Source organism: Charadrius vociferus, unplaced genomic scaffold (assembly GCF_000708025.1).
Source record: "Charadrius vociferus isolate BGI_N301 unplaced genomic scaffold, ASM70802v2 scaffold259, whole genome shotgun sequence".
Taxonomy (NCBI): domain Eukaryota; kingdom Metazoa; phylum Chordata; class Aves; order Charadriiformes; family Charadriidae; genus Charadrius; species Charadrius vociferus.
This window is the reverse complement of record NW_009661368.1, coordinates 6,918,221-6,939,006: the sequence shown is the minus strand read 5'-3', so window position 1 is coordinate 6,939,006 and position 20,786 is coordinate 6,918,221. Positions and strand designations below refer to the sequence as shown.

General features: G+C 46.7%; 1 protein-coding gene across 1 annotated transcript in view; it reads left to right on the top strand.

Moving 5' to 3' along the window:
• Positions 1 to 19,122, top strand: part of NTSR1 (neurotensin receptor 1 (high affinity)) — a gene marked incomplete at its 5' end in the record, with an annotated part of 60,206 nt that extends 41,084 nt beyond the window's left edge. The window contains 3 exons of the mRNA XM_009893580.1: positions 3,191 to 3,392; positions 16,044 to 16,134; positions 18,873 to 19,122. Coding sequence (XP_009891882.1) covers positions 3,191 to 3,392; positions 16,044 to 16,134; positions 18,873 to 19,122 — 543 coding nt within the window. The remainder of the gene's footprint in view (positions 1 to 3,190; positions 3,393 to 16,043; positions 16,135 to 18,872) is intronic.
• Between the last annotated feature and the right edge of the window lie 1,664 nt (positions 19,123 to 20,786).

The window sequence follows — 20,786 nt, the reverse complement described above, 5'->3', positions numbered from 1 at the left end:
CTAGGCAGAGATTTCTGCTGGCAGCTCACCCTCAGATGGCATCTAGGTGGTCACCGTCCTGCGCGGCGCAGCTGGAGAAGTGATTCGGGTCTCGGAGTGTTGCTGCTCAGGCAGTGCTGGAAGGGAAGGTTGCTGTTCTGTACGAGACAAAACACGATTTGGCCCTGAGGACTAATCCCATCCCACAGATGCTGCCAGCCTGGAGTTTGAATGGCTTTTAGGACTGCACTGATTGCAGGAGCGACAGCAGCCTGGAAGTGGGTTAGTGTTTCATTCTCTCCTGCCAGTGGCAAACATTGTAGTATTGGATTTTCTTTTTTCTTTTTTTTTTTCCTGAGGATTTAGCACACAGTCATGGGGTTTGTGATGTTGGGGTTTTTTTTTACACCAGAAAGCAGCCAGTGCTAAGCCTTCCCGTGTACAGCTTTGTGCTTCTGCACTGTGCTCGTGCTGCGCATCACGGTGCCGAGCAGAAACTCAGATCTGGTGGATTTACACCGATGCGAACACATCAGTTTTAACGGAGAGGAGAATCAGACTGACCCACACTTGGTGACAGCAGAGATATGGCCAGGCCACTCTGCTCGGGCATCCAAAAAAGCCTGAATACAGAATTAGTGTAGATCCAGTATCATGTGAGCTGTCCTTTCCATGGTAAGCCAACATAAAGCCCAACGCTTTCAGGTCAAAAATGAACCTGGACACTGTCTAAATCCTCCTCCCTGGGGCCAGAGTGATCTGTAAAGGTATATAAGGACTCAAAGGCTCCCATGGGTGTTCACTGACAGCTGTGGCCACTTTAGTCCCACTGGTGTTAGGAGTTTCAGTGCTGTAAAAAAACCCATTAAACACCTAGACAAGTCTTCCTCCCCCTGAAGACCTTGAACGTGTAGCCCTGGGATCCCGGGCCCGCTCCTCGCAAAGCAAGTGGGAAACTTTCCCCTGGCTTTGAAGAGGTGTTTGAGGCACCAGCTCCAGCAGTGAGCAAAGTCACCTGGAAATGAAGTGCTATAGCACTGACGTGCGCGGTGCGCCGGGGTCCGCACTCTCACAACCCAGCAAGCAGCTCGCCAGAAAAAACACTGAATACGGACGGTTTGCAGGAGGGGGATCAGCTTTTCTACCCTTTATTGTTCGCAGGATTTTGTGTTGTAAATAATTCTTTCCACAAATTAAAACCTTCTGCCTCGGGGAAAATATTGATTATTTTTTTTTAACTATACGAGAGTTTTGGTACAAATCAAGACATGGAAAAAAATCTTTAAATATAGCCTTTCATAGAAAGCATGCAATTTTCACACTTTCACCATAACAATTCATAAAAGGGAAAGTCAATGCTATTCTAGACAATTTCCCAAGCTCTTTAAAGACTTCACAATGCAATTATGGAATGAATCAAGGATTTAATGAAAGCTCAGAAAAGACTTTTTGAGTTCTGCATAATTATATTAGGCAAGACTAATTTATAGCTAGGGCAAAGTTGTATCTAGGAATTTCCTCAGTCCGCAGAGGAGCTCTGTTATTATTACAGCATAAATGAGAGAAGATGCTCTCACCATGGGGGTTGTGGGAGACGAAACCCAGCTGGTCCTTCTGCGAGATGCATCGGAGCACAAAGCTCCGCAGAGACTTCATCCATCTAAAGAAAACTTTGGCAACAATGACATTGCCTGTCTTCACCAAAAGAGGAGTTGCATCTTTCTCAAATTTGTTAACAAAGACACTTAAGTGCTTCTGATTGCCAGTGCACCTGCTCCCCATATACTTAGTTCTTTCTTTTATGGATCCCCTGTAGCATCCCTGGGGTATGGTTGGATTCTTTCTCCATCTTTCCATTCCTTTCTGGCACTTTTTAATCCCTCCAGAGCAAAGAGACCACACACCTGCACTAGATATGGGGTGGGCAGCGAATGCTTGTGCAGTGAGGTGGTGGTGCCGCGTGGGTGGGGGGTGGAGAGGGATCACCTCCAGGCGAGCAGATGGAGCACCGGTTTGTAGATGAGGCTTTCCTGGTTTCCTGGAGGGATGTGGGGTTGGCTCGGAGTGCAGGATTGCTCCTGCATTTTAGCGCACCGAGGTGCAAGATACGTGCTGATCTGGGGAAGAAGCTAGTGTGCCTTGTAACCCTGCCACAGGGCAAAGTTCCCTACTGGTTTTGTAGTTGTTTGGGTTTTTTTGTCATTTTATCACTTTTAATAAAATTGCTTCCACAGTGATTTGCAGCACACGGCTTAATTCTTGGAAGTATTTTGAGATTTTACAAATTGAAGGAGCTTTCGGTTTTGTCCCACGCTCATCTCGGGGATGTGCTGAGCATCCTCCTGAGCCACGGAGGACAACCTCCAACCCCTCTGTGTGGCAGGGGGGTGAGCAGGGCAGCCCCCCACCCCACCACGGCAGCTTTGCCACAGACACACAGGCAAAACCTGCACCACCTTCTGCATCCACGGGCTGCTGTCGGTTAAGCTCCACTCCATCAGGGTTCCTCCACAGCCCATAAGGTCCTCACAAAGCCTTCCTGCTCTCATTTGACACGAACAGTGACTTCCACTTGATTCAATCACTGCTTAATTTGATCCTCCATTTAATTTTATCAAAACTGTAGTAATCAAATAATTTGTACTAAAACCATTACAACTTCCACTTGTTTATTCCGATCAATTTTAATCCTTTAAGGCACAAGGTTTATTGGATAATTTAATTACGAGATAACGAAACGCTGTCATTAAATCTGCAAGGAAAGGACAGAACACAAAAAAGAAAGTTAAAAAGATCTCTAGGAGTGCTCATAATCAAGAAAAAATACAAGAACATACTGTTATTTAGAAGTCACGCTACGCACAGTGAAAGCTAAGCAGCATCCTGCTGTTCGCAAGATGGAAAGATCAGTGGCATGTTTCGGTGGAGACATTTCTGGCAATGAACTGCACTGAAAAGGGGAAGACAACATAATTGGATGTGAATGAATTTGCTTTTTTTGAGTGTTGACCCACAGTGGATGAATGTATGTCAGCGGTGTTTGAGTTTTCCCTCTGTGCAATAAGCCTTCAAAAGCCAAAGGCAGCACAGTAAGAGGAGGGAAGACATTTCCACTGCAGGCTGTTTCTCTGTTGCTGTGAGAAATAAAACACAATCTCCTGCTCCACTGGTCCTTCTCATCCCTTGACCGTGCCACATCTTTTCCCCGCAGGTCAACACTTTCATCTCCTTCGTGTTCCCCATGGTCGTCATTTCTGTGCTCAACACCATCATCGCCAACCAACTCATGGTCATGTTCAAACAGGCTGCCCAGGAAAACCAGGTCTGCACCATCGGCGGGCAGCAGACGATGCTCAGCATGTCCATGGAGCCCAGCCGCGTGCAAGCCTTGAAGCACGGCGTGAGGGTCCTACGTAAGTATTCACGTATTTGGCATGGAACTGGCTAGAGGTGTCTAAGTAAATGCAATTTGAGGAGTAATAGGCTGAAATTGGTCAACCCTTTCACCCAAAACATGTTTTAAAGGAAAATTAGCTCTTTTTGGAAAGCCAAATTGCCCCCAAATGATTTGACATCTGTCGAAATTGCCCAATTCTTGTCTCAAAGCTCCAGAGTTTGGAAAATAATTTTTTTTGTTCTCTTGGTTTCTTTCCTTCTTCATCTATTTCTTGCTAAGTCACCAAGAGTTTTGCAGGGAATTTTACCATCACTATTCTATTTTTCTTCCAGAGGCACTTTTCTGAGTCCTAAACTTCTCTTAAAGGATTTAAAAAAAAAAAAAAAAAGATATATTTGAGCAATATTGAATTAACTGCGCTCAGTGGGGGAGAAACTGATTAATGAAAATTTCAAATTTCATTAAAAAATATGTTTTACGTTCTGTGAAATAGAAACAACTTGATAATACCAAGTTTTCCTGTTTCTTTTGCTATTTCTGACCCACTCGGGCCTGAACACCTCTCTTTCGGCTGGTGTTTTTAGGCTCTGATTGTGACCAGGAGACTGACGTAGTTTTAAAACCCAACTTATTCTGTGGGAATGGGTTTGAGCAGATGAGCTGGCGTGGTCACACAGCAGAGGGTACGCAGCCCCACTGGCATTGCCCATGGGAAAGCAGATGTGCAAATTCCTCTCCGCTGTTACAAGCAACGACTTTGGAAAGTGGGTGTTGGTGGGTTTCCTTCCCCTGCTCCCACAGTAAAAGCAGGAGCTGCTCTGAACATGTTTGTTGTTTCATTAGAGGTGTGTGGAAAATCAGTTTTCCCCTGAAGATACACACACAGGAGAAAAGAGTTTCTTGCAATCAATCACAGCTTTAATTCAGATTTCAATTTTCCTCTCTCTGCTAGGAAAAAAAATGGCCAAATGAGTCAGATATTAAAAAAAAATATATTTTTGATCAAATCAGACTCTTCCTAGTGTTTCTCCTCTTCAAAACTCTGATGTTGGCAACACTGGGTTGACAGCAAAAGAGTCCTCACCTGATCCCATACACCTCATATTCTATAACAACCCAGAAATAACTCCACGGCACACTTGAAAACCTGAAGCGAGGCAGTGGCAGCGGCGATCGCTGTGCTGTCTGCGGGGACAGAATTCCCCTGTTCCTGTCCCGCACGTGACGTCTCCCCAAGTCAAGTGCGCAGCTCTGGGGTAGGGTGACTCTGATTTATCTCCTTTGGTGGGGGCCAAACGTCTCATTAGTAACTCAGCAAAGTTCCCATGGGACACGCACGAAACCTTCTGTGAGCTGCACTTTACCTTCTCCCACCAGATATCACGCCCAATGTTTTGCAGGCTCTGACCCAGCTAATCATAATATATATATACTAAAAAAACCCATATTTTTTGCCACAAGCTAAATTAATGTGCAGCAGAATTATTTATTTTTTTTTAAATGCTGCTTTTTATATGGTTTTAACTAAATTTTGCAGCCCTTTGAGGACTGGCTATCTAAACAGATTTCAGTCAAATTCCCAAGCCCTCTTCTGGAAAATACCTTCATTCATATTTCACATGCAATAAAGGGTTCACGTTTGCACATGAAACGTCTCAAACAACATTAATAGCTGTGAGCGCAAGTGGTCATTTATGAACTGCTCAGGTGGGTATTCACAACTTCATGGAGAAGATAGACAGAACTGTGATTGCCATGGACAAAGACAGAAAGGAACTCAATTTATTTTTTTTTTTATTCTTCCAAACAACCACATTTAGGGTAATCACACATAATCCTTTTCTTTTGCCTTTGCTTTTTGGTACGTAAAGCTAAAGAACAGACCTGCTCACACACAGACTCTCTGAAAAAGCAAAACTAGCCCAGCATTTTAATGATGCACTCAATGGCAGCCTAAACCTTGCATATATCGCTTTATTCCTTTTCTTTTTCTGCAGAGCTTTGGTTCAGACAAAGGTTAAATAAAACATCCAGCACCCAGGAATTGAGCTGTACTGCAAAATACTGGATGGCTTAATTAAATAAGCTGAGGAAAAGACCAGGGAATCTGGTAGCTTAAACTGACAAATGATAAAGCAAAAGCTGTTCAAAAATAGTACCCAAAAAGACCTAATAAAGTATGCCAGTACTGGTTATAAACGGTGAGAGTCCTCGCGCATGTTAGATGGGGAGAGTTTGATAGCAGAAAGCTTTCATGGCCAAGCTTTTGTAAATGAAGGGCTTTGAATCCCAGAACCCCAGACTGGTGGGGGCTGGAAGGGTCCTCTGGAGCTCCCCCATCCCACCCCCCGCCAGAGCAGGGGCACCTCCAGCAGTGGCACAGGACGGCGTCCAGGCGGGGTTGGGATGGCTCCAGAGGGGGAGACTCCCCCACCTCTCTGGGCAGCCTGTGCCACTGCTCTGCCGCCCTCACAGCAGAGAAGGCCCTCCTCAGGTGGAGATGGAACTGCCCATGGTCACGTTTGTGCCCGTTCCCTCTTGTCCTGTCACTGGGCACCGCTGGAAACAGACTGTTCCCATCCCCCCGGCACCCTCCCTTGAAGGATTGATAAGCATTGATGAGATACCAATGCTTATAAATGCTAATGTAGCCAAGGCCACATTTTGAACAAGGAAATAAATCCCTCAGGAAGGCACCACGAACCTCCATAAGCTTTTTCCAGCTGTGTGCCAGGAGGGATGCATCCCTCGCAGGGCGCTATGCCCACGCCGTAGGCAAGCCACCGCGTGCACCCCGGCTTCCAACACCCTGCTGGGAAATGCCAACTGAGAAAAAGGATAGAAAAACCCAGAAGACATTAAATTCCCCATAATTACCTTGTTGGGCTGAGGTCATTTACTCTCTCTGCACGCCGGTTCACCATCATCCACCCAGGGATACGAAGGCAGCCCCACTTTGGCGCCGAGCCTGGAGGACGGGGCTGTGCGAGCCCCTGGGCTCCCTGCTATCTTTTTCTGTTTCTTAACGCTTTTGCCTACTGCCATTAAGTGAGAAGCTGCCTTTTCTCACTTGCGCTTCAACATCTCACACCTCTCTCTCTCCTTTTAGTATTGTATACTCTTTCTACATCAAGAGGAGAGAGCTCTTCATGAATAATAACGGAGAGACCTAAATTTACACCCGCCACTCCCTGGGCATTGCTCGGTGGTGGTGGAAGAGCATCCCTCACCAACAGCTCCACGTTTCTTCCGAGGCACTGAAAAACATCCCTTCTTTCTCCGAACAATAAGCTTAATTTTCATCTTCTTCTCCTCCAGGCAAATTTTTGCTTTTGTTATGTACTGCAAAAGCTGAGAAAAGTTAGCAAAAGCGAGAGTCTGGAGCCTGAAATGGTGCAAAAGCAGGTCGGACGTGGCCCCATGGGCAGCGATGCACGGATCATAGAACCATAGAATCGTTATGGCTGGAAAAGACCTTCAAGATCATCAAGTCCAACCGTTATCTAACTCCACTGGGCCCACTTCTAAACCATGTCCCTGAGCACCATATCTAGATGGCTTTTAAATACACCCAAGGTTGGCGATTCAACCACTCCCCTGGGCAGCCTGTGCCAGTCTTTGATAACCCTTTCAGTGTAGAAGTTTTTCCTGATGTCTCACTTAAACCTCCTCTGGCACAACTTAATGCCATTTCCTCTTGTCCTATGGGCTGTAACTTGTGAGAAGAGCCCAACGCCCACCTCTCGACCCCCTCCTTTCAGGGAGCTGTAGAGAGCAATAAGATCTTCCCTCATCCTTTTCTTCAGACTAAACAACCCCAGTTCCCTCAGGTGCTCCTCACAAGACTTGTTCTCCAGACCCCTCACCAGCTCCGTTGCTGGTGTTCACGTGCATCTCGGCGGTGCCGCCCCGGCAGCAGGACTGTGCTCCCTTCCTGCTGGGAGAGCAGCGAGAGCGCGGTCACTTGTTGCTTGTCTGGACTGAGGAAGATCCTGCAAATAAGAAACCCACCGTCAGTTTTGTCGGTGATTCACCCCAGCAGGCAGAAAGGCTTTTTTTATCGAGCGAGTGTGAGTGAAACTCAGCTTCATTTCGTTTTTCAGATGCACTTGATTACTGGAGGTGCTTGATTCACATTTCCTTTTGCCACCTGTTCCTCTCAACTTTTTTTTTTCAATAATCCAGGCCTCTGAGCTGTCTGAAAAGTAGCAAAAAGTAAACAAGGACACACATTATTTATCCTGGGATCCACAGCAGCCAAGACCATGTACGCAGTCTAGGTTAGTTTATGGAAGAGGGTGGGAAAAGAAAAACGATGCTTGTCCACACTAATAAAACTGTTGGCACAAAATCAGAGCTTCGTGGGGTTCAAAGTATTTTCCGTTTCCAAAAGAGAACTTTGGCCTGAAGTACAGAGAGCTTGGTTTTGTTTTAAAGGTGAAGTGTTTCAGAACTTGTATAACTATCCCTCCAAAAATAATTTTGTGCAGTTCCTGGTGTGCAGAGCTGTTGTGCAGAGATCAGAGCAGCAAACACCTTTCTTCCTTCCTCCAGATGTACTGAGATTATGTATTTATTTATCTTGAAATAGGAGCTAAAAGCGGTCAGGCTAACAGCTTCATTCAAAACATCCACAACACCATTTTCCTCCTCTTTGCCAGCATTTATGTGGTTTCTTGGCTCAGCCTGACTTTGGTTGCGTACAAAATAATTAGGGAGATCGGGATCAAGGAACCTGTCAGCCCCGCTGCCTGGGAGCCAGATCGTTAATTCCTTAAGCGTGGGATTTCTGATTGTAATTGCCTCTCTGCTGACAGCGTTCCCCAGGTGTGAGGATCCAAATTGAGAGAGCTCGGGGTGCTGGCGGCTTCCCAGCTCTTCTGTGAGGATAACAGGGCAACGTCTGCACCAGCGCTGCCGCTGGAAATACCTCCCGCCAAGAGATTCCGTACCCTCCTTCATCCAGCCGATATCCCTTCCATCTCTCCGGTTATAAACCACCGCCGGTTGCTGTTATTAATCGGTGACTGTATTGTGGTGCTGGGAAGCTGAGTCTCTTGGGCGCTATGTGATGCTTCATGGAAGAGTGAAGCTTCTCTGATTGCATAGCCCGATACGCCAATCATTTGATAAGATCCTAAATAAATCCAAAATGCACACGCGCGCCCTTCAGAATAAGCAGCCTTCAGCAGGTAAAACCTCACGTACGCTGCCCAGACCGTTGCATACCGTATCCAGACAGAGAGAGGCAACATAAATCTTCCCCATCTCAGTCTCACATTTCCAAACAGCTGCTCGAAGATCAGGGCTGGGTTCAGGCTGAAAGCACTGTTCGGCCAACATATCTTCTCGAAAGAGGACAGTTTTGTGACACGGACTAATTGTCCCCATCGATACACCAGCCCGAGCAGCCTTCAACACCTCCCCGACCGCCTCTCAGGTGGGTTCCCACCATGGATGGAAGGCAGGAGGTATTGCATGGCACAGCTGAGCTCTGGTAATGATGTTGAGACAAATTGATGGACATCGAGGGGAGGCGTTGCGCATCCCTGGGTGGGCATTGGCTGAGCCTATTAAAATGTGATCAGTTCCAGGTAACGTTTGCTCCGTTACAGAAGCTGCTGAGTAAAAGCAATTATAAAGCACTTAGAGAGGTTTAACCAATTAAAAGAATATCCTTCAGTCTCCCGCAGCTGGCTGGGTGATGCCTCCCTAAGATGCTTTTTAGGACATGAAGTCAAGTTTTTTTACTGAAAGTCTAAGAATTTTAAAATTATAATTTTGGAGTCTCTTCATTTCTTCGATACTCGACAAATGCCAACCATTAATGAAGTCTCCACGCAGCCTACATGTCATTAATTTGTACATGAATAAGTCCCCTTCTGAACAAATGTTTCGAAGAGTTCATTCATTTCTCTGTACCCATGTTCCAAGTCAGAGCTATCCACTTGAGGAGGAGAATATTGCTGTGAGATTTAGTGTAACCGCCCCGCAAACAGGAATAACAAATAGCAAACATTTTGCAGCCACAATACACAGAAGAGCACCAGTCTGAAAATCTACTCCTTAAACAGTTGTATTTTGTTATTCCTACATTCTGAGGAAATCAGATTTGTCCATGAATCATTTCTTTTGCAAGAAATGAACTAAATTCGTGGCAGTTTGTATCCTTAATAAAAAGTCTGAGCAACTCCAAGCGGAGTTCAGCAAAACCCCGGTGACATGAAGTGTGAGTAGAAGCTGAGTTTAACAGCTGAAGCGTCACACTGAAATTCGGGAGGATAAATTAGCTATATAACAGTTGTATATATTTCCCAGAGATGTTTGTACGTGTGGGTTTACTTTACAGCCTGCCAAGCGACATAAAGAGAGCAGTGTTGGAGCGCTCTGTAAACACCCTCTGAGGAGCAGAAAGGGACCACGGCTGCACCTCTCGGGACAGGGACACTTTTTTCCTCCTCTCCCAAGACGTGTCCCGGCGCTGGCACTGCGGCTCAGGCTGTCGAGGTATTTCTACGGGGATTCAGGCTCTCGTGGCTGCATCTGTGACGACAACTCCAGGGCTGGTCATGCCCAGCAAGCAGATTTTCCAGGTGTTAAACCCTGTCCATACGAGTGTTTAAAAAGCTAACTGATGTGTTTTTAAACATAAAGTCTGGCCAGGGTCTTAGTCACTGCAAAAGCACGCAGTAAATGCAGCCCAGGGTCCCTCTGCAGCAGAAACCGTTCTGGGAGGAACAAAGAATGTGTGAAACTCAAAATTGGAGAGGAAAGGAGAAAGGGGCTGCAGAGGATGCCAGTTCAGGTTATTCCTAATCTTACCGAATAAAAGGAGCCTTGAACCTGGTGAGGAGGAAACACCCTTTTCTGTCCTTCAAAGGGGAAATTTTCTTGCTTCTTCCTTCTCCTCCAAACACCCGGGCATCCCCGGGGCGGGGGGGGGAATGCCACGAATGAAGTTTAAATGGAATCAAGCAACTTCTTCTTCCTCTTCCCAACAATTAATTATCCTGGAAGGAGACTGGAGAAGACACCCCGGTTTGCACTGTGTCATCAGGGTCGTGCTGCTTGGACCTTCTTCTTGGGATTGCTTTTAGCCTTCGCTTGCTGCCCTGCTGCTTACGGACGAAACCGGCGCCAGTGGGCGATTTAACCACCAGCACGAGCAGGGGCAGGAATTCACATCTATTTTCAAATCTGTCATCTGAAGCCATTGAAAACCAGGACTGGAGAATATAATCTGAGTAAAATACATGGGGTTTGCATGCCAGATTTTTTTCTATTCACTCTGCTGTCTCACTGCCATTAACAAAGAAGTATTTAGGGGAACATGGCTCCTTTCAAGCAAGATAGTGTCTTCTACCCCTTAATCCAAAAGAGAGACAATCCCGCAGTAGGAAAAAAAAAAGAAGGAAAATTATGCAGAAAGACAAAAAGCAGATCTCTGGCTGCTGGGAATGGAAGTTAAGGAGTCAAATCTAATGTTTACACTGCTCAGTAACATGTGCAAGAGCACAGGGGGATTGTATCCAGCAAATGCTGCATGTTTTCAGTGCTGTCTAAAGGAGATCAGGGCTCTCCAGGCTCATTGCTATTCCCAGTTTCTCCTCCTTTGCTCTCCTGAGCACTACTGGTGCATACTGGTGGTCCCCAATCTCCGCTGGTTGTTATCGGCTTTTATGGAAATCCTTCCTTCTGCAGCCTTGTGACCCAAATACCAGCATAAGCAGTTTTAATTTTATTAGGTTTATACCCACCCTTGCAGCTCCTGCAATCCCTAGTTTGGGGCTCGCTGGTATAAACATTGCCTACGACCCATCAGGTAGTGCGTCATGTTAATATAAACAGCGCCTCGAGGTTTAACTAGGCCGTGCCAGCCACATCTAGTTAGCCCAGCTTTTACCATCTCTCCTGTCAAACGGCACGGTGACACTTGTTCCCCTTTGTGAGAGATTCTCTTGTAATGGCATCAACAAAATAAGTATCTAAAACTCAGGGGCTTTGAATACACAAGGGCTGTTTCTCCAGAAATCAGCATTAATGCCAATCCCTGACATAAGCCCCATAACACTGTCATATACATTATTCTGTAACATCCCTGGAGGTGTTCAAGGCCAGGTTGGACGGGGCTTGGAGCAACCTGGGCTGGTGGGAGGTGTTCCTGCCCAGGGCAGGGGGGTGGAATGAGATGATCTTTAAGGTCCCTTCCAACCTAAACCATTCTGTGATTCTATGGAGCGTGCGTTCCTTGGGCAGTGTTGGAGACACAAGGCCACTGATGAGCTGAAATGCAGAAAAGGCTGAGAGCAGTTGTTCAGGTGGGTCAGTACGTACCCAAACGGCTCCTGCCTTTGCTCAGAAATGACAACAGGCTGTTCCCCAGCTGTGTGCATTTCAGCTCCCCTAGAAATGCAGAGAAAATTAAATGAATTGGCCAAAATAATCTGAAGAAAACTATCAAGGAAGGATGGTTCTGAGCTTCTCTGGAGGCCTTAGCAACAGCTGAGGTGGTTAAAAGAGGGAGCAGCATCTCTTTTTCCCTTCTCCTGGAGAGAATGGAGGAGAGGACTGAGGGATACCTTCACCAAGGGCCACCCCAGAGCTGCAGAGCTGTGACTCAGCACAACCCCGAAGGGGATGGAAGGGCTAAAGCGAGGAGGAAAACACCAGCCAAGTGCTTTATACTGCAGCAGATCCCTGGGGTCCCACGTGAGTCGGCAGTGGTGGCACATTACCCATCACCATCCCAGTGCACTGAGTCACGCTGAGGCTCAGATGGCCCCAGAAGATGGATGGGGAGCTGAAAATCCCTCCCAGGCATGGTCCCCATGCCCAGTCAAACCAGTCACCGAGCACCCACTGTGGTCTTTTTACACATGCTATATTGCTTCGCACTCATGCTAACCCACCGTGAGTCTTTCGAGACGTTGGCCCTGGAGAAGGGCTGTCTCCCAGCCTCAGCCGCAGGATGCACACAAGGTAAAATAAAATACACAGTGCAGTCTAATATAATTTTAACTTCCAGGATTGCTTCCGTGTCCAGTTTAATCTGAAAATCGAGACTGGCACAGTTTAAATCTTCTTTTGCACAATGAAAAAGCTGTCACTCAAAATTCATGATTCCCTCTGCAGGATTTCCTGCGCGATAAACAAACAAGAGCTCGTCCTCCGCCGCTCCTCCTTCCTCTCTCCCCTTCTTCCTCGGGACACGGTTCAAACGGGCAGAGAATACAGCCATTATGAGACAAAACAGAGAGCCACAGGATGCAATAATTCGGGTTTTAATAGAGGTTTAAATTGGGAGTCTGATATAGAAGGGAAAGGAAGAGGCAGCCCAGAGGAAGGATCATTCCCCGGCACACCGGGGGTGGCCTTTTCGGGTCCCCTCTCCGCTCCCCAGCCCTGGGCTGATCTGTAGGTTTGGCACCATGTTTGCTCCAATGTGGGAAACAGGAGAATTTTGTGGAGCAGCCCTGCTCCTATTAAAACTGCATTGAATTAATTAGAAGTGAGGGATGCGTCTGGTTTATTTTTAGTTCAAAAAAACAGAGGCAGGAAATCTCCAACCTCACAAACACCATCCTGGACAGTCACCCCCATCACACGTTGGGTGGAATCCTTCCCCAGCAGGCTGACCTGCTCCATCTCACCCAAGAAACTCCTGTGTCAAACCTTTGACAACGGAGAACACGTCCTAGGAGCTGATAACAATTACAAACCATCATTTTGGCAGCCACCTTTGCCCAGCATTTGTTTTACAGCTCATCCGTTTCGATAAGCGTGTGCTCAGGGAGGCACGAGGCAGCAGCAAAAGGCAGCGGGTATCTCGGGGAGAAGGACACTTTCATTCGGTATTAGGCGAAAGTCAACACATTCCCAAGTTTCATATTCATCCCTGGGGAGGGGACCCAACAGGGCAGGATCGCCACCCTAAATCTGCTTGATCCTTTGTATGTTAAAATTGAAACCTGCGGATTAAGGGTGACAAATACAGGTCGGGGTGTCTTAACCTGTGTGGCAGAGGCGGGCGGCGCAGAAGCGCGCAGCGTGCTCCCCAGCTGGGATTGCCAAATCAGGCCATAAGTGTCTCCAATGCACTTAGCTATGTGTTTAATAGAGTTTTAATTGCAGAGTGATTGCATGTGATATTGCAGAATTACCACAGATTACCTAATTGACTATTCGTTTGCTGAACTCAAGCAGATATTTCTCTCAATATGTGTTTTTGCTGCTATCGATCCCTGCCTCCATATTATTTGGCAGAGCATTGTCTGTGCAACAGAAGCAGAGATCCTTTACAGGGGGGAAACTACTTTCAGTTAATGTGTTGGTAAATTTAACAGGCAGATGTGCGAGACTCCTAAAATCGGCTGCAGAAAGAATCCAGATCCTGCCGTTCTTAAAGAGCTGCGTGCAGGGGTAACACCTGGGGAGTGCCAGAGCACAGAGGTTTCTGCAAAAAATTGTGATGTGTACAAATGAACTTGTGTTGGGAGCCATGTGGGAAGCTGCTTTCACAGCCTGAAAATCCAGCTAATCCTGTACGGGCACCGGGAAAGCAGATGGACCGGAGCTGTGATCTTGGCTCGTTCCCGTTGGCCCGATGCTGATGGATGGAGGGGGAGAGGCTGGAGAGCATCGCTTCTCCTGTGGCCCTTGGGAGGGATCTCCTGGGGAGTCCTGGGTGGAGTGCTCCATGAAGGGCAAACCAAAGGTCCATCTGACAAAGAAGTTAATTTCTGGAGGTGGCCAAAAGCAGGTGCCCAGAAATGTGAGAGTAAGGCGGGCAGCCAGCGCTCCCTTCGAGCTTCCCGGTGGACCTCCCCACTTCTCCTCTGCCATGTGTCACTCAGCGGCTGTCCCCGTCAAAGTCCCAGCAAAGCTCCTCGGGGTAGGATCAGGCGTAGGTCAAATTCATTCACTTGATGGCGTCTGAAGAGCTGCAGGCCGTCTGGTGATGAATTACATCTGCAATCACAATGGCCATATAGCAGCCAAAAATATTCAGATTGAAATAATGAATTCACTTGGACAAGAGAATGAAAACAGACCCTGTGGCCTTCTTTCCAAAGCGTGTCCCTTCAGTTGCCGAAAACTTTATTGAATAAATGGCTTTAGCAGCGTTCCTGGAAGATGCTGTCGTACACCACCATGCAGACTGATGCTAAAAGAATATAACCGTCTCCATTGTTACTTTTGTGTTTAACAAGAGAGATAGCACATGGAGTTGAAGTGAGGCTGCGAGTACGGAGCTGGACACCAGGAGTTACTTAATTTCTGTACAAATCAGGCAGTGACTCCGCTAGCGGTGACACCCACAAAAGTAGGGCGCAGATGCTTCCCCCCCGCTCCGCTACTGACTCCTCCCCTGTGCCTCTTGGCCGAGTAACGGTGATGGGGAGATGCAGCCACAGCCAGACTTGCTCCTCCTGGACCGCATTTTTTGAGGGAAATACATCTTCTGAATATCTCCTCTGTGAGCTACGGCGTCGTCCCTGTGGGATGATGGGATCTGGGTTTGGGACATATCCACATAAATATTTTCAATCCCAAAGCAGAAGGAAAAGCAGCCTTTGGCTCCCGGTGCCAAATCCGCATTGCACTGGCGGTGCGTAGCTCTGTAAGAGAGCTCTGCTGCTTCCGAGCCCTTCACAGGTCACAAAAAGGACAAGAGTGATGCGGCCCTTATTCTCTGTAGAGCAAATTTGGGATAAAAAATTAACATAATTATTTTATTTAGCCTTGATTTTCTTCTTGTCTTTTATTGTGTTATGTTTTAACTGAGATTTCTTTAGTTCCTGCTAGGATTCTGCCAGAATCCTGCCATTTCATACAGAGGTTGAAATGCATATTATAAAAGGAAACAAATCTTTCCCTTGATTGCCTGATAAATCTATTTTTTAATCTAGGTTGACAAATGCACTCTACCATCAGCACTTTTCTCCTTCAGAGTTGTTGCATTTTATTTTCCACTATTCTCTGTCCCTCAGCTATAAGCTGGAAAGGAAAAAAAAAAACCCAACCTATCACCTTTTCTCTGCTTACCCTTTAATTAATCATTTTTATTATGGCAACGTCCAGGCCCAAACCTCTTGCAGTCACTGGCTCGGGTATTGCCCAGATGTAGAACAAAAGGAGAAGCCCTGCCCCTGGGACGCGGCTCCTGAGGCTGTTTAATGGTCCTCAGCTCCGCGGGGACTGCGGCCAGTGGCTCCGCACAACGAACTAATGGGATTACAGTGTTCCTGGCTGCCTGTCTACCTGGATGAAAAACACACACTAACGGTCTCTGCGAGTACTTTGGACAACATACCCGGTGCCCCAAGGGCATGAAACGCAAGGGCAGATGCAAATGCAGTTGCGTTTAAGCCAGTGTCTGAACGAGGCACCAGCAGTCCTTTATCTGTATCGTACCGTCTTTTCTTCATCACGTCGCTGCCCTCACGCTTATTGCTATTTTCTGTTATTCCTGTTACGCTTGTTTTTACTGATGTTTACAGTGTGGTTGTCCCTCGGGGTTAATTCTTTGCACAACGGCAATAGAAGAACAAAGCGGTGCTTTAGGAAAAGTTTGCAGCCATAAACACCACACGGACAGGTCGCTTTTTCACCCCCCCCAGTGAAGAATTGCTCACGAAAAGTAATGGGCCTTTCTCATACCTTGCAGGTGCTGTGGTCATTGCCTTCGTGGTCTGTTGGCTCCCGTATCACATACGGCGTCTCATGTTCTGCTATGTCCCCTCCAGCCACTGGACAGAGTGAGTCAGGAGGTGGGGGACGAGGTGTCCCCGTGTCGGGACGGGGCGCGGGGTCAGCCTGGGGCTGCTGGGGCACCAGCAAGCTTGGGGATGGAGGTGGGGATGTGGGAGCACAGGCGTTCTCCACGAAAGGGGTTAAAGCCTCAACCTCCTAATTGGTGTTTTGGGTTTTCTTTCGGATTAGTTCAAGGTCTCCAGGGAGACCTTATTTCAGCCTTCCAGTCCCTAAAGGACTGGAGACAGGAGAGCTGGGGAGGGACTTTTTACAAGGGCATGGAGTGATAGCATGAGAGGGAATGGCTTCAAACTGGAAGAGGGGAGATTGAGATGAGATCTGAGGAAGAAATGTTCCCCTGTGAGGGTGGTGATCCCCTGGGGCAGGTTGCCCTGAGAAGCTGTGGCTGCCCCATCCCTGGAGGTGTTCAAAGCCAGGTTGGACGGGGCTTGGAGCAACCTGGGCTGGTGGGAGGTGTCCCTGTCCAGGGCAGGGGGGTGGGACTGGGTGATCTTCAAGGTCCCTTCCAACCCAAACCATTCTATGATTCTATGATTTCTTACCATGTTTGCCAGCCAAATTAAAAGTTTTAGTTTTATCATCTAAATCCCCCAGATGTGGGTGAAGACAGCATTAGCTTGAACCGAGATGCATCAGCATGTCCTTCCTTCTTCTGTGACTGCAACCAGTCTCGCCCCCATTAACAACGGCGATGGATATTCACCTCTGACAGTCCTTGATGAAACGACATTTGGACAGGGAGAGGGTGATACATCCGAAGTGGATTGCTGTCTCCGTGGCGGAGATATTGATCACCGGCTCTAAGATGGAGCAGCTCCTGTCAACACACAATTTAGCTCCACAGCACCACATTTCCTTAGTGACAGGGGAGATTACACAGGTGGGGAAATAACTGTGCTGCTTGCTGAGCCTGGGGCAAGAGATTTACTGGGGTTTGCAGGGAGTGGACCAAAATTAAATACTAGCAGTTGCCACTGATTAGCAAATGTCCAGATTCTCAGAGAATTTAGGGATAATTGCACACCTACTCTGAATGCACATGTGCCATTCACAGATGTGCAAGGGCACACAAACTGCTCCGTGCGACCTTTCTGCTGCGTCAGGCCAGGTTCCTCTGCAAAGCAGTCGCAGAAGTCATTATTCATTTTAGATATGCAGTTAAGCATTAATGCTGTCTGGGGATATCCACCCAGCTAGCCTGGGACACGCTCAGGGCAAAAGGTGTCTTTCCTCCCATGGTGTTACATCCCTGTTCTCTCTGGGACCGGGTCTGTTTCCTGCAATGAACAGGAAAAGAAAAAAAGAAAATCTACAATACCAAAAAGTAGAGCAACTATAAGACATTAAAATTTCATAAACTCCCAGCACAATAAAAATAGTCATTTACGATATTGCAGTCTCCTGAATGGAATTGCACATCCATCCGTAGTAAAAACCAAAACCTATCTTCAATCGTGAAAACAGAGCTCTAGGCACACACTGGGACAAACTGTTGTTTCTTGTTTGCTTTCCTATATAAAAAGCACTTAAAGCAGCAATCATTTATGTAACGACTGCGTTTGCTTTGAGCAAGAGGGGTAGAGAAGTCTGTCTGCAGTTAGTGTGAATTTATGCATCGTGGTTGCATTCACATGTTATTTTTTTTTTCTTCTTTTAAAAGCCATGAGCGATTTTAGGAAAGCATTGAATTTACAGGCATATTGTGAATGGTGAACTATCAGTACGGTAGCTAATCGAGAGCTTGCAGCAGCTTGATGTGTTCATTTATAAAGGCATGTGCCTGCCCCTGAAGAAGAGAAATTTTTGCTATATTAATTCTTCACAACTGTACAGAGAAATTCTGCTTGTAGGAGCTGGATGGGCCATGCAGTGCTTGGCAGTCCTGAGGGGGTGTGGAGGGATTGGTGATGTACTCCAGCACACGTCTATTTATCTTTTGTTAGACAGTGCTCAGACTAACAAAAAGGTCTGCAATTTCCACTGAGATAAATGATCCTGGGGAACATCTTCCTGAAAATGAGATCCACGTCCTTTATAAACCCTTTACCAGCTCAGAGCTGTTCATCTCAGTTGTCCCGAGGAAAGATATTCCCAAAGGAAAAAAAAATAACTAAGCATTTTCAACAAATTCTAGTTGAAAACATCACGTTGTGATGGTCAGGATAGGTTTCAAATGCATGCAACTTGCCCCAGAATAGAGAATGCCGTCCCAGATTACAGACAAATCCCAACCCAGGGACCCACTGAAGGAGCTGACGCAGCCCTCGCTGCCGGGGGGAGGAGAGAACTGCATCTGTTACTGGATCTCAGCTCTTCTGCAGGCCCTGTAGACCAGAACTGCAGCCAGAAAAGTCAAGCTCATGTATATGCATGACACAGAAACAAATTTCCATCTGGCTTCTCAGTTTCAAGAATGTCTATTTTCAAAGACAAAATGAACGCACAAGGTAAATATCACATCCGGACCCAGGGCATAAATAAGTTTGTAACTGGTAGTGATTGGGGTAAGACCTTCATAGAGGTGTTTGACCCACTGTTGGCCAGTCCCAGTTGAAAACAGAGATGTTTTCCTGGCGGCTCATGCACCATTGGTCAGCTCGTGTCCCCAGCCCAGAAAGGTTAGCTCATGTTTTTCTCACCCTTGTGACTTTGAATTATTTCAGTTCTCCATTTCAGTTCTCCATATTCTATTTAGATTTTTATCTTTCATCTGTCCTTGCAGTTTCCTTTTCAACTTCTACCACTACTTCTACATGCTGACAAACGTCCTCTTCTACGTCAGTTCGGCAATCAACCCCATCCTCTACAACCTGGTGTCTGCAAACTTCCGACAGATCTTCCTCTCTACACTCACAATCCTGTGCCTGCCGTGGAGGAAGAAGAAGAAGCGACTGGCCTTCACCAGGAAATCCAACAGCATCTCCAGCAACCACACGTTTTCCAGCCAGGTCACAAGGGAAACGACATACTGAAGCCAAAGGCGGAAGGGAAACGCATTTCATCATGGAGTCAAATCTTGAGAGAGGCCTCTGTGACTTTCATGCATGGTCTCCAAATTTACATAACACAAGTGTGTTTAACAAAGTCATTTTTGTTGGAAAAATAGGCTTTGTGTTGCCAGTAACTTTGAGGTTATTTTAAAGCATTGGCCTTGCCTCTTGTGAGTAATGTCTACATGTTTTGTAACTTCAGTCTGGCATAAATCCAGGTGCGGTGTTAACTGGGAAGCCAAAATATGTTAAACTTAGGCAAAACCATACTGCATTTCATCCTTTTCTCAGTGCAGAGATGCCATGGGTTTGAGATCACGTCTCTTGGTGGCACTGAGCAGAGAGTCTGATGAGGAGAAAGCGGTTTTGAACAGAAAGGGATGTTTTTGGAGAATGGACATGCTCATCCATGGGATGTCCAATGAACAAGGAGTGAAAACTCAGGGAGCCAGGTGGTTATTTTAGAAATATATCTAAATTATGATTAATATGAACTAGGTGCTCAAGAGAGCCGTTCTGGCTCCTTGAAATTAAATAACAACAGATGATGCCTTACCTAGATTGGGGTGGCTGTGGCCTGGGAAAATGGGGGTCACCTTTTACTTTAAGGCATATATAGTGCCTGGCACAGTGAACCCCCTCTCTTGCTGGTATTGGTACTGCAACGCAAATAAATCGACTCAGAAGTCTCTAGCAAAGTCAAGAATGCAGAAACTGTGCCCAACTGGAGTGCTGATAATGAACAGAAATGGAAAATCTTACTGTTGCCATACAGCCAAATCCTATTTTTGACCAGAGAGAACAGTTAGCTGCCCCGCATTGAGGTGAGAAAACTCCAGGCTTATGAGGGCTCCAGCCTGCTCAGATAAGAGCAACCTGCCCCAATTCTGTGGGACCTTCAGATTTTTCCCATTCTTATTCCAGTTTTACTTGTTTCCTCACCATTTTCACAAGACTGACGTCTCATAGGTTATATCAGTTCTAGGCAGCAGGGCCTCCTGTTCTTCCTTTTCTTTTATTTCTTTTTGCTACGAGACCTGTTGGCACTCTGGTCTGTACCCACGAATCTTCAGATAGTGCAAAGGAAGAACACAAGAAGGTCTAAACTGGGGAGTCTTAGCTCTAAAACAATTTTCTTTTAACAAGCCAGAGGAACAGAAACAAGACCTGAAAATTCTCTTTGAAATTTCTCAGCTGGCCAGGATAGGTAGCGTGAGCTTTTCTCCCATATGGTTCCACCTCTAACAGCCCACTATGTGATGCAGCAAATTGCTCCAGAGCCTTTAGCACCAGAAATCACAGACCTCTGGGACAAGCTAAAGGCCTTTCCCCGCTGTCACATCACCAGATGGTGACCTGCACGAAGCTGGAACCAACCAATCATCCTGTGGAACCTCTGCTGTAATTTCGCTGGCGGTGACCTTGCGTCCCCTTTCACCCGACACTTCACTAGGAGAGCAGGGCTTGCCTTTTTATGGTGACAACCTAGAAGAGTCGCTTGACTCAGTTCAGCTTTCCGGGCTTTGCCCATACCCTGTCACTCTGTGGCTAACGAGCAGCCTTGGTACACAACAGAAGTCTCAGTGCTGAAGATGTGGATCTGGCCCCAGTGAACCGTCACACAGTGGTGGAGACCAGTTACTGAT